The sequence below is a fragment of the Panthera onca genome, chromosome B4 (assembly GCF_046562875.1).
Source record: "Panthera onca isolate mPanOnc1 chromosome B4, mPanOnc1 haplotype 2, whole genome shotgun sequence".
NCBI lineage: Eukaryota > Metazoa > Chordata > Mammalia > Carnivora > Felidae > Panthera > Panthera onca.
Window position 1 is genome coordinate 98,710,027 of NC_138345.1, and position 15,671 is coordinate 98,725,697.

Here is a 15,671-nt window from a genome sequence, read left to right on the forward strand (position 1 = left end):
CCAACACCTATACTTCCGTGCCATGAATTCTGCCTACCATCACATGGAAATGGTGAGGAAAGTTCAGATGAGTATATAGTTTGAATTTGGAGCTAATAATACCTGCTGATTGATTTAACTTTAAGGGTGAACAGAATAGAATAATCAAGGATGCTATCTATGCCTTCAGTCTGAGCAGCTGGATGAATGGTGATGCCATTAAATCAGATAGGGAAGCCTCTCCAATGAGTAGACCTTGAGGGAAGATCAAGTGTTCTGTTTCAGACACAGAACACAAACAAATGAATGTGGGAAATGTAAATGAATCATGAGAAGGAGTTAGTCAGATGAAGGTCTAAGATAGGTTTCTAAGTAGTAAGAACTGCAGAATTTTCGGTTTTTGCATGAGATCCGTTTTGAGTCGGGGCAGAAATGAGTCGGTTTTACGTTGAGATCACCTTGTGAGAAAGTAAGTATGGAAAATAGAACGGAAGAGACTTGAAGACTAAGCCTTATATCATTACAGTATTTCAACTTCAGGAAAAGGAATTGTTAAAGGAGTTTAAAGAGAATCTAGTGAGGTAAGAAAGAAACTAGAACTGTCCTGGCATTTAAGAAAAAAAGCATTTAGAGTTACTTTCTCATCAGTCTCTTTTTATTATGTATTATGTATGAGGTGGTCCTTTTTCTATGCTTTTCTACACACATCATAATTTATGATTCAATGATACACATACTGTAATCATTTTAGACATTTTGAATAGCAGGTTAAATACATTAAGTGCAAACAATGCATATAACCATTTGAAGTGATGAGTATATGAAGAGCTAAGATAAGTTCACAAATGTTCAGTGACAGCCATATCATATTCAGGGCCTGGATGTAATTTTGAGACACCATAAATGTTAACATGGATCTCAATTGCAGAGATGTTAAAATATGAAAATATGTGTATATTAGAATTATGAAATATAGTACATCACTGAAAGAAGAGCTCTATAGAACAATATCTATCTTTACTATTTATGATAAAAAAAAGTTATAATATTTTATTCACAGTTAAGTAAAATTATTTCATATTTTAAAATATTGTCTGTGAAGCACTAAATTTGATTTTATGAACTATTAATGGTTTATGACTTGCAGTTTGAAAAATAATGCCAATTTAGAACACTATTCTTATATAGATGTTTGGCAGTAAAGAGAAGAAAAATAGGGTCAGTGTGTAAAGTTGGATGAAAGCTGTTTTTTTATAACTTTGGTTGAATTTTTATAAGCTAAGAAAGCCACCAATTAAAAGAAAGTGGTAGAATATATTAGGATATATGAAGGAAGGGGGAGGAATTAAAGAGCAAGTTCTATATGGAAAAAAGCAGGAGGAGAGAATTATAAGAAAAGTAAATGTAGAGAAATCTTAATAGTGAATATTTTTCTTCCTTTCTTGCTCAATGGAGCTCATGAGGGTTAATCTATTTCATTGATACTTTGCAAGAAAAGATTTCATATTTATTCATACTTTATGATTCTGTTGTTTTCTATTTTATTTTGAGATATTCAATCTTCTGAGTGTTTTTTAGGAGTAGAGGCTGTTATATGTTGCTATTTTTGTTAAGGTATACACATTCCTTTACCTTTAATCCTGTTAATATTGAAGATATTTACAGTTATATATTTTCTTCTGATTAGAATTTTTGCTTAACCTTTGTATTTTGTGATATAGCCTCTTTATCATTGCTTTCTGTGGACTGTAATTTTAGGTCATTTTAATAAAATATGTTCAATACTTGATACATAATCATGATAGAAAATTCAAAGCTACCAAGGAGAAAGTAATGTTTCCATTTCTGTTTCCATTTACTCTCCCCAATATTTTATCCTAAAAGATATATTCTGTGCATATACAAAAGTACATCTATCTTCATGTGTGTGTTTCTGTAACTCAAACTGAAGCACACTACACTTTCTGTGGCATTCTTTAATTTTTTTTTTAACTTAGTGATATGTACTTGAAGTCTTTTCATTTGAGTACACAAGGAGTTTCCAGGGTTTTTTAAAAAATATTTTTACAGTGTTTTTGTTTGTTTGTTTGCTTTTGTTTTTATTTAATGTTGTGCAAAAGTTTATTTAAACAATGCTCTCTCCATTTGGTGGATATTTACTCTATTAGCTTTATTTCAAGCAATAATTATGCAAGTAGACATGTAGTTCTCACATGAGTTAATATCATACTAATATGATTTCATAGTCATGGGATTACTAGGTCAATAAGGATATGTACTTTTAATTTGGATAGGTATTATTATCTATTCATCATAGTCACACTGTGTTCCTAAAACAATTTTTTATATCAACATATGAGTGTGACTATTTTTCTGTTCCCTTGCTAACATAATATATTTTCAAACATTTTGCTATTTACTGCTATGAGTTCAGTATGTTTTAATTTTCACCTATTTTACATGAGTTTAGGTATCCTTTTTGTAAGTTTCAGAAAATTTGGATGTCATTTTCTGGGACCTGGCTGTTCCTATACATTCACTATTTTTTTCTTCAGTTCTTGGACTTTTGTTTTCAATTGTAAGAGTGTTTAAATAGCAAGAAAATTAGCTCTTTCATATAATGTCACTTCCAAATATTTTCCCAGTTTGATATTTCATTTTTTACTTTATTTTTAATGCAATTTATTTTTTCCAAAAAAATCTCGCGGACCGCGAGATCGTGACCTGAGCCGAAGTCGGACGCTTAACCGACTGAGCCACCCAGGCGCCCCTCTTTTTAGCTTTTAAATATTTGGCCCACTTTGCCTTTGGAAATTATGTAAGCTAGTGTAAGAATTAGTCTCCTGATTAAAATAACTCTAAAGACCAGACAAAACATATAAGATAATTGCCTTCAGGCATTACAAAATAACCAGTGCAGGGCTATGATCTTTGCAAATAGAAAAGAACTTAGTGTGAAGCCTCTATTTGCCTTGGCTTTCTCTCTGAGAGAATTCTCCAAACCACAGCCAGAGAAACAGAAGCCAAGGAAAGGATGTATTGTTTTCTGGGCAAAGGAAATACCAGTGTTTATTGATGTTAAGATGTCTCATATTTAGGACTAGGATCCCAAAGAGTAGGAGGCTGCAAAGAAGGACCCCAAAGGTCTATAAAAATTCCTTTTGGGTCCTTCAATTCCTAAGCTACACATCTCAAGGCAAGATTCTGGGAAGATTAGGTAGGAACAGTTGCTTGGAAACTGATGGCCTGCACAGACATCGCACAAGCTGCACAGTGCTGAGAAGACACAGCTGCAGTTTGGGCCCAGCCAAAACCGAGAGATCCTGGTCAACAGCCTGGGGCCTTACCAAACAGCGCATAAAAATCCAGAAAATATTCATACATTTGATTATATACAAATTTAAAACTCATTTATGGCTAGAGAAATACCATAGATCTAGCCAAAGAAAAAATAATATACTGGGAAAATATAGTTGTGTAATATATGGCAGAGTTAATCTTCTTAATTTACAAAGAATTCATACCAAAAAAAAAGAGCTACAACCCAGAAGAACAACGTGCAGAAGATATGAACAGGTCATTTACTGGAAAAAAATGGTTATTAACCATACAAAAAGATATTCAATCTCACTTATATTGAAGTAATTCAAGTAAAAGCAAAAATGAGTGATGACTTTTCACTCATCCATCTGAGAAGATAGAAAAGCTTAACTGATACTCTGAACATGTGAGGGGATAATAAATTGGTACAATCTTTCTGGATTTGGCAAAATTACAAAATTTAAAATATGCTTACCTTTTGATCTTGTAATCCCCTTATTAGAATTTTAGGTTATTAATATCTTCATGAAAATTGGCCAAGTTATATATACAAGGATACCCATTCTAGCCTGTTTTAATAGCATAAAACTGCAATAAGACAACTAATGACTCCAGTAATAGCAGACTGAGCAATTAATTTACTCTACATTATTGTGTAGCCTCTGAAACTACTGGTATCTTTATGTACCAATCTCACTTGTTAGATGAAAAATTAAGATGCAGAACAATAATAAGATTGAGTCTTTTTGTTACAGTAGCTAGCATGATCAGAAACTAGAGTGATTTAGTCAGAGAGAAGTGGGAAATTTCAGTTAGGTGAGTAGCTGTGCTCTACTAGTCATTCAGAGACGCGGGTTGCTCCCATCTTGTTTCTTCACCATTCCCTGAGGGCAGAGTCTTTGTCTGCAAATTGAATCCAAGTCACAGATGAGGACTAGCTCGAGCTCAGAGTAAGGGAAAAGAAATATGTTGGTGGCATGACCATCTCTTAAAGCACAGATGGGAAGTGATGTACATCACTGCTATTTCCATTCCATTGAATATAAAATTGATCACATGACCACATCTGAGCTGCAAGGGAAGTTGGGAAATGTAATGAGGCTAGCCATTAATGTGCCAAGCTAAAATACTGTTATTTTAGTATTTTAAGAGATACTTAGATTGACAGCAATCTATCACAATATATAAGTACTGAGAATTTTTGTGAAAAAAAACCCTTATTTCTGATAGGAATCATAAGAAGCTGTTAAACAGAAGTTACCTTTGGGGAGACATATGGAAAGTGAAGGATGGAGACATTTTCTCCCTTAAGGTTGCCCTTTTCTTCTTCCTCCTTTCCACCATATACTTACAAGTATTATACATGTATTACTTTTACTTATATATTTACTTTAACATCAACAAAGGATATATCGACTGAGATGGGAGAAGTATTTGAGACATTTTTAGAAAGGGTTTGTAGGTCATTGTATTAAGTAACGAGAGGAAATCGTCAAGGAAGATTCTCAGAATTATCATTCAGGCATGACTGATATTGCCATTAACTGCAATGGTGAACAGTGAACTTTTAAGGAGGGAAGATGATGGATTCCATCTTGAATATAATGAATTTGAGTTGGCTGTGAATTACCTACTTTGAGATGTTCAGTAAGCAGGTGGTTATATGGGTCAGAAGCTCATGAGGCATGGCATAGGCAAATATTCGGAGTGCCAAAGTACATACAGTAATTGAAATCATGGGCATAAATGCGATTGCCTGGTGAGAGAGGATAGAGAAGAGAAGAGGCCCTCCAGAATGCCATACCAACATTTAAAGGCAGTTAAAGAGAGAGAAAGTGGGAGGGGGAACCTAAGAGTGGCACACAGGCAGGAGAAAAAACAGAAGAGTATGGTATCACAGGAGGCATGGGGGAAAGAATGTTTTTAGAAGGTAGTAGTAGTAGTCCAAAATTTCTAATTCTAAGAGATCAATTAAAGTAAGGACTTTAAAATATCAAATTAAAAAGAAGTTCGTTGATAAACATAATAAATGTAATTCTTTAGAAATATGATCTTTCATGTCAATATTTAAACAGGCTCACATCTTTCCCACTTTGAAAACAAAGCAAAATAATAACAATAAAACAGCCCTCAATTCATTCCAAGCTGGCATCAGTTTCTTCTGCTCCACAGAAATGGTTCTTTTGTGTTTATCAATGTGATATATATTGCATATATGTATGTATATGTATATGTATATGTATATGTATATGTATATGTATATATAAAGATACAAGTTCCTGAGAAGATGGAATGGTATTAAAGAGACTGGCGTTAGAAAGGAAGATGGGCAGTTCTTCAGTTGTATTAGAAAGGAAAGAAGGGAATAGGTATATTTGTCATATTTAGTGATGGAAAATTTCTTATGTTCCAAGCTAACAGTTATTATGTTTCACTGTGAAGTAGGACAGACAGATCATGTCCTAAGAATAAAGGGGGAGACAATGAAGCTGGAATTTTGAGGGTTGGGAAGGTTTTAAATAGTTATTATGGAAAATGAGGGAGGAAGCTGAGTAGAGAAACAGAAGGATTCTCTACCTAGTGTGATGATTTTTCTCCAGCGGTACCCACCAGCCCTGAAGCAGACATAGAGCATGTGGACAGTAAGATTCTGTCATTTTTTCCAACACTGGGGTTTTGTCAGGTAGACCTAAAGGAAAACAGTGCAAGAGAGTTTTAGAGTTTTAGCCAGATAATAATATGCAACGCAATTAGACCTGAGCTGTATGGAGAAGAGACAACAGTACAGATAGGGAGAAAATAGAAGAGTAAATAGACTTGGAGTACCAGTGAACTTAATGGAGAAGTGTAGCAGGAGTAAATGAGTGAGCAAACTGGAAGAATAGGAGGCTACAGTCAGGGAATGGAATGTGTTACTTTGTGAGTTCAGAAGTGGGAGTAACTTTAGGGGATAACAAGATCCAGAGTGTGGCTACAAAAGTGACAATTATGGAGTATTGGGAAGTTTTGAGATGGTGAAAACATTCAGTAACAGACCAAGTTATTGGATGAATTATCTATAAGCATATTGTAATCATCTATGTCCCAAATTCTAGGACAAGGACAATTTTGGCTGAAAAGGTAGATAGTGACTGACCCAGGTGCCAAAATTAATAAGGAGGCATGATCAGGGTTACCTGGGTGGCTCAGGTGGTTAAGCTTCAAACTTCAGCTCAGGTCATGATCTCGAGGTTCGTGAGTTCAAGCCCTGCGTGGGCTCTGTGCTGACAGCTCAGAGTCTGGACCCTGCTTCAGATTCTGTGACTCCCTCTCTCTCTGCCCCTCCCCCACTCATTCTCTCTCTCTCTCTCTCTCTCTCTCTCTCTTTCTCTCTCTCTCTCTCTCCCTCTCTTTCTCTCAAAAATAAATAAACATTTTTTAAAAAGGAGGCATGATTAGAAGGAAGATGGTATCTTGGGGAGGATTAGAGGATGGTGCAGCTAAATAATATCCATCTCAAAAGAGCTTTGTTGGTATTTAACTCTGGTGCCTAGATCCATGGGTGCAAGATGTGGAAGCGAAGGAGGAGATGTGACCAACTGAGTCTTACGGAAAGCAATATAAAGTAAGGTAGCTTTGCACATACAGGGATAATTTGAGGCAAAAATACCCAACAAGATTCATGCTTTTCTTGACCTTAAATAAGTCCAGATAGTTATGGAGTTTTAGCAAAGACAGATATATGAGATGTATCAGAAGGAGAGCCAGATAGGATTGCTAAAAGATAACCTACCTTGCTGCTTACTACATTTCAGTTTTCTGTAGCTAATTGGGATAGATCTTTAAGTCTTCTTTGGAAACGTATAGATGTCCAGGTATGAACCAGAAGCCAATGTTGTGGTATTTCTCGATGATACGTGGAGGTAGTGAAAGTGAAAAGAGTTATTGGAGGTGGTCTAGTTATTTTGGCTGTGTGAGATGGAAAAGTCAACACCTGTTTGATGTACTCTGCCATCATTCTGTGGACAATCCTTAGGCAAGATGAGTTTTGTACATGGAAAACTTGGAAGAGAAAAATTTGCCTACAAATTGTAATTGCTAAATTGTCAATCCATGGAGCTGGATTACTTCCTTCATAAACAAAGTGGTGGCAGATATAGGACTAGTGAAGGCAATAAAAGTTTCTTTCTTTTTTAAGTTTCTATATGTATTTTGAAAGAGAGAGACTGTGCATGCAAGTGGGGGAGGGGCAGAGAGAGAGGGAGAGAAAGAATCCTAAACAGGCTCCACACTGTTAGTGCAAGTCCAATGCAGGGCTCGATCCCATGAACTGTGAGATCATGACCTGAGCTGAAATCAAGAGTTGTACACTTAAGGGGCACCTGGATGGCTCAGTCAGTTATGCGTCCAACTTTGGCTCAGGTCATGGTCTTGGGGTCCATGAGTTCAAGCCCTATGTTGGGCTCTGTGCTGACAGCTCAGAGCCTGGAGCCTGCTTTGGATTCTGTATCTCCCTCTCTGTCCCTCCCTTGCTCACTCTCTGTCTTTGTTTCTCTCTCTCTCTCTCAAAAATAAATAAACATTTAAAAAAATAAAAAATAAAGAGTTAGATAATTAAGCTGAGTCACCTGAAAGTTTCTGTCACCACCAGAATTGCGTTGATTTTGAAACAATATAGATCTATTATAAAATTTGAGGGGTGCCTGGGTGGCTCAATTGGTTAAGCGTCTGACTTTGGCTCAGGTCATGAACTCACAGTTGCGAGTTCAAGCCCAGCATCAGGCTCTGTGCTGACAGCTCAGAGCCTGGAGCCTGCTTCAGATTCTGTGTCTCCCTCTCTCTCTGTTCCTCCCCTGTTCGTGCTCTCTCTCTCTCTCAAATAAATAAATAAAGATTTAAAAAGATAAAATGAAATAAATAAAATAAAATTTGAATAATGGTCTTCTAATGGACTTAGGATTGGACATGGGTATAGTTACTCATTGGGCCACCCAGGCAACATGTCCTTACCTAAGTCCTGGACACAGGTCCTATAGATGAAGGTATGGTCAGATATCAGTCTGAAAAATGTCCCAGAGGACTGTTCAGTCTTGACTTAGAGAAAGCAAATACCTAAAAATAGAGAAATTTGACTGCTTCTTCAGGTACTGCTTGGACAGCTGTGAAATTTCAATGGACATTGCTGGTTATAGGTACTTACCTGTTGTTTTCTCCTAATCCAGCCCAATAATTCCAGTTGCAGTTGTGGAATTGTATAGATTCAGACTTGATTTAGGCTAGACTTCTCACAAACTCAGAACAAGAGGAAGATTGGCATGGGAGAGTATTAGTCTGGCATTTCTGGCCATATAATATAAATAGTGATATGAAATTCAAATCTTTGAAAAAGAGGGCCCATTGTATTCTAGCGTGATGTAAATTTATTTATTTTGATTGATTGATACATTTATTTATATATATTTCACTTATTTATTTGCCTTTCCAAAGTTACTCTAGGCTATGGTCATCAGACATGATCATGGGGTGATTGGCCTATGCTGCAGGTTTTAAAGGCAGTCTTTGTAGTGAGTAGCATTTTGCATAGGTTCAAGGGCAGGGGTCCTCCGTCCCTGTGTCTAAGGACAGGAAAAGTGCTGCTTTTGTATTGGAGGCATCTATTTCAGTGATAAGGGATTAGGGCAAGAAATGTAGGCTAGGGTGTCGGTAAAGGTGAGTAGATCAATTCTTGAATTTTTGAAAGGCTAGTGTTCTGCTAGGATCAAACAAAATGCATCTCTTCCTTGAAATGGTTTTATAGTGGAACAGTGACATTAGAGAAGTGATACCTGATCTGCAAATAACTATAAACCTCTGGATGTCTTTGATGGACTAGAAAGCTTGCCATTCATGGGTATCATATACCTTATTGGGTATCACCAAAAACTTCTGATAAGATATGACTCAGAAATTTGATATTCAGGTTTTTGAATATGTGTTTCTTAGGTTTCACCCTTCTTCCAGATGGCCCAGAGTGACCAAACCAGGGGCATATGTGCCTAACATTTGTTTTTATAGTTTCCAACTACACACAGAATTTAAAATCCTGTTTAAATAACCAGGATTAATGACCCTCTGGTCACTAAAAAATATCATTTCCCTGCCTATCTTTCTTCTTTCTTAACCTAAATCCTTCATATAAGCTTCCCAATTCGTATTTACTTTGGAGCCTCTTTTTTTACCTAGCTCTAGGAAATTGATGTAATAATTTCTCACTTCTTCCCCCTGTTCCTTACAATGGGTTAAACCAAATTTTTTAAATCCACTTTAATTTATTTGCTTGTTTATATATTTACATTTTTTTTAATTGAGAGAAAGAGAGAAAGCAAGTGAGCCAGGGCAGAGAGAGAGAGAGGAAGAAAGAGAGAGTGAAGTAGGACTCACCTGAAGCAGGGCTCCTGTTCACCCAAAGCAGGGCTGGAGCTCACCTGATGCGGAACTCTAACTCACAAACCATGAGATCATGACCTGAGCTGAAGCCGGATGCTTAACCAATTGAGCTACCACAGCTCCCTATATTTATGTATTTTTAAAGCAGACCTCTAAGTAAGCCAAGCAGCTGGGTTTTTGGGACAATAGGCATTTCAGAATTTTGCAAACTCATCAGAAATTTAATATATCATTTCTATAGAACTTTTAATACATTTGTACCAAGCAGAAAGCAATTAATTATAAAACATTCTATAACATCATTTTGAAAGGAAAATTTTGCTACAAACTAAAATGAAAGCAACATTAAAACTAACTCATTTAAATTATACTACTTTGTTTCAAGGACATGGGAATTCAGAGACAATTTTCTTAGGGGAAAAAAGGAGAAGATTACTGAAATTTCCAGTTTCAGTACTTCCTAGAGTCCATTTTCTTAGTTAAATCACTTTTATAACCTAACTGAAAATTGGTAACCATGTTATTTAAATGATGAGATTTGAGACTTTTTTTAACTAAATGTTTTCTGCTTTTTTCTAGAGGATCTCTGTCGAGAAGGCCTTATACACCAGGAATAGTTTGTTCTCAATGTAGCAGATATGACAGATGCACAGATTTTCTATGCAGTAAGATAAAGAAAATAACTTAAACATAAAAAATCCATAACACATTCTATGATAAGAAAAATGAAGTGTTGAACACTAGTTTTTCATTGTCACATTAATATTGTTCTTTTGACCAGAGGGGTGTTATTATATTATTAAAAGAGGGTTGAAATAGGTTCATCTTTAGATTTTTCTAGACTTCACAGCTATTTCTGCCCTCTCTTACTCCTGTTTTTGCCCTTGGAGACATACCACAATGTCTGAAAGAAAGAATGAGAACGAACAATTTTCCCCTGAAAACACTTCCCAGCTAATTCCTGAAATAGTAGCCTGTTTGAAAATGACTGCTCTAAAGGATAGGATATTCTAAAATATTTATAAAAAGAAAAGAAGTAAAGTAGTTTAATAAATAGCCTTTTATTTTAGTCGCCCCCCCCAAATATTCAAAAGATGAAAGTAGAAAATACGTTTGGTTAAATTTTTCGTTCAGTTTTTCCAAACATGAGAGCATATAAAATATAACTATCCCTGGAATATATGGTGCTTAGAAGAATGTACTAAGGGATAAATTCAGACACTAAGGGACACATTGTGATTTTGTGATAAAGGAATTAATGGACAATTTCATCATAATGCCACAGCTGAGATGAATCCACCCTAACATTTTTGCCCTTATTTCACTTGACTCAAGATGCAAAGTCTTGCTCTTCCTCTTCCCCTTTTCTTTCTCCTTCTAAAAAATTCAATTCTAACACCATTAGGTAGGTCAGAACAAGGGAGGCATCCACACAGAGGGTCACAAGATGTGACATATTAGAGCCTAAGCAGAATGACAAGGGATTCATACACAGTGCCGTGGATATGAGAAAACAGCCTATGCAGGGTTAGGACAGTGTCTGCATAGGGGTATGGCCTCGAATAGAAAGTTAGAGCCCCCCTTTGGAGAAAGTGAGCCGTCCATGCATGAGGTCAGGCTTGAGTTTTCAGAGACAACAGGATGAAGGGTTTCCCATACCCAGACAGCTTAGTATGTGGTATCTGAGCCCAAGTATGTGGAAGAGAGCATCATCATGGGGTGGGAGTAAGAAGCCTGGCATAGAGTATCAGAGACTGAGCAGGTAAAGACTGCATCCACAGAGGGGTGGTTTGGCACTGGTTGTTGGAGCCCAAGCAGAATGAGGAAAGGGTTCACATATAGGAGTGCCCTGACAAAGAGGTATTAAAACCTACACAGGTAAGGGGGCAGCCATGTTTAGGGACAATTTTACATGAGGTGTCAGAGTCCAAACTAGGTGAGGAAAGCTTTAATGTAGGTGAGGTGGCCTGCATGGGAGGGGTCAGAACTCTAGTAGAGTAAGGAGGGAATCTACACACTGGAAAAGCCCAAAGCTGGGTTTCGCAGTCTGAGCCAGGTAGGAGGGGACCCAAGTGGAGGATCAGCCTATAAGTTGCCAAATTAAATACAGGATGCCCAGTTAAATTTGAACTTCAGGGTAAACAAAAAAAATATTTTTAGTATATGTATCTTCCAAATACTGCATGGGATATACTTACCTAAGAATTTCTTTGTTATTTTCTGCAATTTGAGTTCAACTAGGCATCCTACATATTTTTAAAAATTTTTATTTAAATTTCAGTTAGTTAGGGGCACCTGGGTGGCTCAGTTGGTTAAGCATCCAACTTCGGCTCAGTGACTTCAAGCCCCACATCAGGCTCTGTGCTGACAGTCAGAGCCTGGAACCTGCATCAGATTCTGTGTCTCCCTCTCTCTCTGCCCCTCCTCTGCTCGTGCTTTATCTCACTATGTCTCTCAGAAATAAATAAACAACAACAACAAAAAATTTTAATTTCAGTTAGTTAACAGTGTAATATTAGTTTCAGGTGTACAATATAGTGATTCCATGCTTCCATACAACACCCAGTGCTCACCAAAGTGCCCTCCTTAATCCCCATCACCTATTTCACCCATCCCCTCATCCACCTCCCTTCTGGTAGCCATCAATTTGTTTTCTATAATTAAGTGTCTGTTTCTTGCTTTGCCTCTCTCTTTTTTTCCCCTTTGCTCATTTGTTTCTTTTTTTTTTTTAATTTTTTTTTAACGTTTATTTATTTTTGAGACAGAGAGAGACAGAGCATGAATGGGGGAGGGGCAGAAGCAGGCTCCAGGCTCTGAGCCATCAGCCCAGAGCCTGACGCGGGGCTCGAACTCACGGACCACGAGATCGTGATCTGAGCTGAAGTCGGACGCTTAACCGACTGAGCCACCCAGGCGCCCCATGCTCATTTGTTTCTTAAATTCCACATATGAGAGAAGTCATATGGTATTTTTCTTTCTCTGACTGACTTATTTCACTTAGCAGAATACTCTGGAACTCCATTCATGACATTGCAAATGGCAACATCCTATATTTATATTTGCTAAATGTGGCAACTCTACCAGCCTGGTGTAGGGTGTAAGAGTGCAAGCAGGGTGAGGAGGGCACCCATGTAGAAGAGAGGGGAGAAGGAATAACGAGGACTGGAGATATACTGAGGGGATTGATCAAATATACAAATAGGTTAAGGATAATGGGCACCAGTTTTCTCACTGTCAGAGGATGGAGTATAAATATGTAAAGGAAGAAAACAAGCATGAGTCTTGTGATGACTTGGAACTAGAGGTATTGGAACTTAAGGATTTCAATAAATATAAATAGTCATAGTTGTAAATATTTGTATATGTATGTACCTACATGCATATATTCCCTAGCTCTGGGATGGCTTTGGAGCAACGGCTTCCCACCCCGAAAGGAATGAGCACAGCTAGCACCCAGATCTTGGTTTCCAAATTCAGGCCTTCACTAAAAAAAAACCAGGGCTCACTGGAGAAAGGTTCCAAGGCTGGGGCAGGGAAAATATAAGATAAACCCAGACCATCTTTTTATACTCGTAAACAAAGAAGTAAGTGCTCAAAGAGTGACAGGGACATATAGGAAAACAAACACACAAGGACACAGAATCCACTTTAAAGGGCTCTCTGTGGTCAAATCTGGGATGATTAGAGTACTGAAATAATAATAGTAATTGATTAGAACTCATGGGATACAACAGGAAACTATGATTCATACTAATATAAATTAATAAATGAATAAATTAGAAGTTCAACGAGGAACAATGTATTAATAGTTCCAAAGTAACTCCCCATAAAAGTACTTAATTACTAATGGGAAAATAATTTTACAACAGAGCAGTTTGGCAGACACCACCCGAGTAAAGTGACCAATGTGAACATCATCAGCAATGGGAAAAATTAAAAACAAAAACAAACAAACAAACAAACCTGCACCACCTGAGAGGATGCAAGGAGAAAAACACAGCATCACTACTGTGGTACTCTTGCCAAAGATGCACAACCAAGTCCAGTCACAGAGAAGCATCAAATAAACCCAAACTTCAGATTTGTTGAGAATTTGTCTGCAAAATAACTAGCATGCTATCTTCGAACAATGTCAAGATCATGAATGTCAAATAAAAAGTGGAGCACTGTCCTAGACGAAAGAAAACAGACATGAAAACTAAATGCAATGCAATTTTGAACATGATCTTTTGTTACAAAGGACAGTATTAGCACAGCTAGTAAAAAATTGAATGAGGTCCAAATATTAGAATGTAGTAATGTAACAATGTTAATTTCCTGATTTTGTTGGTTGTGTTATTGTTATGTAGAAGAATATCCTTGTTTGTAGGAAATACTAAGTATTCCAAGATGATAAGGTATCATATTGGCAACTTGCATTAAGATGGTTCAAAGTAAAAGTTATTTGTACTATATTGCAACTTTTTTCTAAGTGAGGGATTCTTTTAAATTAAAAAATATTTTTAATGCAAAATCTAAGGAAAGCAAATCAATTTGAAGTTTTTTGTTACAGTCCAGGGGCGAGATGAGGTTCCTATTTGAGTATTTATGAGAGAAGTAGAGATAATGAGACAAATTTGATTAATATTTATGGGGGAAAACTAGCCAGTCTTGGAGACTAATTTGATATAGTGATGAGGAAAAAAAGAGAGTCAAATATAACTATCAGGTTTGGTGGAATTGAGATATGAATTATATGAAGAGAGGAAGCTATGGAAAATAGATAATGGGTTTTGATCATCATTAGCTTTAAATACCTGTTTAACATCTGAGTAGATAAGACTAGTAAGTTTAGGGTACAGAACAGGGCTGTATTTCAGAATCATTAGCATATAGACAACACTGAAAATATAAAAACGGAAGAACTCACCCAGGTACAACACATAGAGAAAGAACAGTATGCCAAGAATAAGATCCTAGGGGGAAAAATGAGAAATATTGGAAGAGAATGGGGGAAACAGTGGAAGAGGGACAAAAAGAAGAAGATACCCCGGTGTAACCTCTTATTAAAGTGTGCTTATTGAATTGACAGTATAGGAGATTGTTAAGTCTGGGTTTCAGTGTTTGAGCAGGGTAGGAGGGGGTCCAAGTGGAGGATCAGCCTGAAGGTTGCCAGATTAAATACAGGATGCCAAGTTAAATTTGGATTTCAGGTAAACAAAAGTATTTTTAGTACATCTCAAATATACTAATGAATAACTGAAAGTCAAATTGAAAACAGCACGTGGAATCAAAAATGCTGAAAAACACAGTCAGGGATATGGAGGTCTTTAAAAGTTAAAGAGAAAATTATAGGGGTGCCTGGGTGGCTCAGTCGGTTAAGCATTGACTTCGGCTCAGGTCATGATCTCACAGTTTGTGGGTTCAAGCCCCGCATCAGGCTCTGTGCTGACAGCTCAGAGCCTGGAGCCTGCTTTGGATGCTGTGTCTCCCTCTCTCTCTCTGCCCCTCCCCCACTTGTGCTCTGTCTCTCTCTATCAAAAATAAATAAATGTTAAAAAATTTGTAAAGAGAAAATTACAAATAGGCACTGATAAATCAGATTCAACATGTGAATAATTGGAGGCCCCGAAGAACAGAACAAAAATAATAGAACAGAAAATAAAGCTATAGATAGATACAAATATTTAAAGAAATGATAAAAATTTCAGAAATAGAAGTTCTTGAATCTAAACATTGAAATGCCTACTATCGAATGTAAACTGGTGCAGCTATTATGGAAAACAAGGGGAGGTTCCTCAAAAACTTGATAATAGACCACATGATCCAGTAATTCTGGATTTAAAGCAGTAATTCTACTTCTGGGTATTTATTTGAAGAAAATGTAAACACTAACTCATAAAATATATATATGCATCCACATGTTCATTTCAGCAGCATTTACAATAGCCAAGATATGAAACTCATATCTTGTGTCCATTGATGGA

At 36.8% G+C, this 15,671-nt stretch overlaps 1 protein-coding gene across 2 annotated transcripts in view; it reads left to right on the forward strand.

Annotated features, from left to right (window-relative positions):
* The window catches only part of GLIPR1L2 (GLIPR1 like 2), a 31,234-nt gene that overhangs the window by 11,424 nt on the left and 4,139 nt on the right, over window positions 1-15,671 (forward strand). For both annotated transcript variants that reach the window (XM_060656948.3, XM_060656949.2), the window contains exon 4: window positions 10,285-10,370. In XM_060656948.3, coding sequence (XP_060512931.2) covers window positions 10,285-10,370 — 86 coding nt within the window. The remainder of the gene's footprint in view (window positions 1-10,284; window positions 10,371-15,671) is intronic.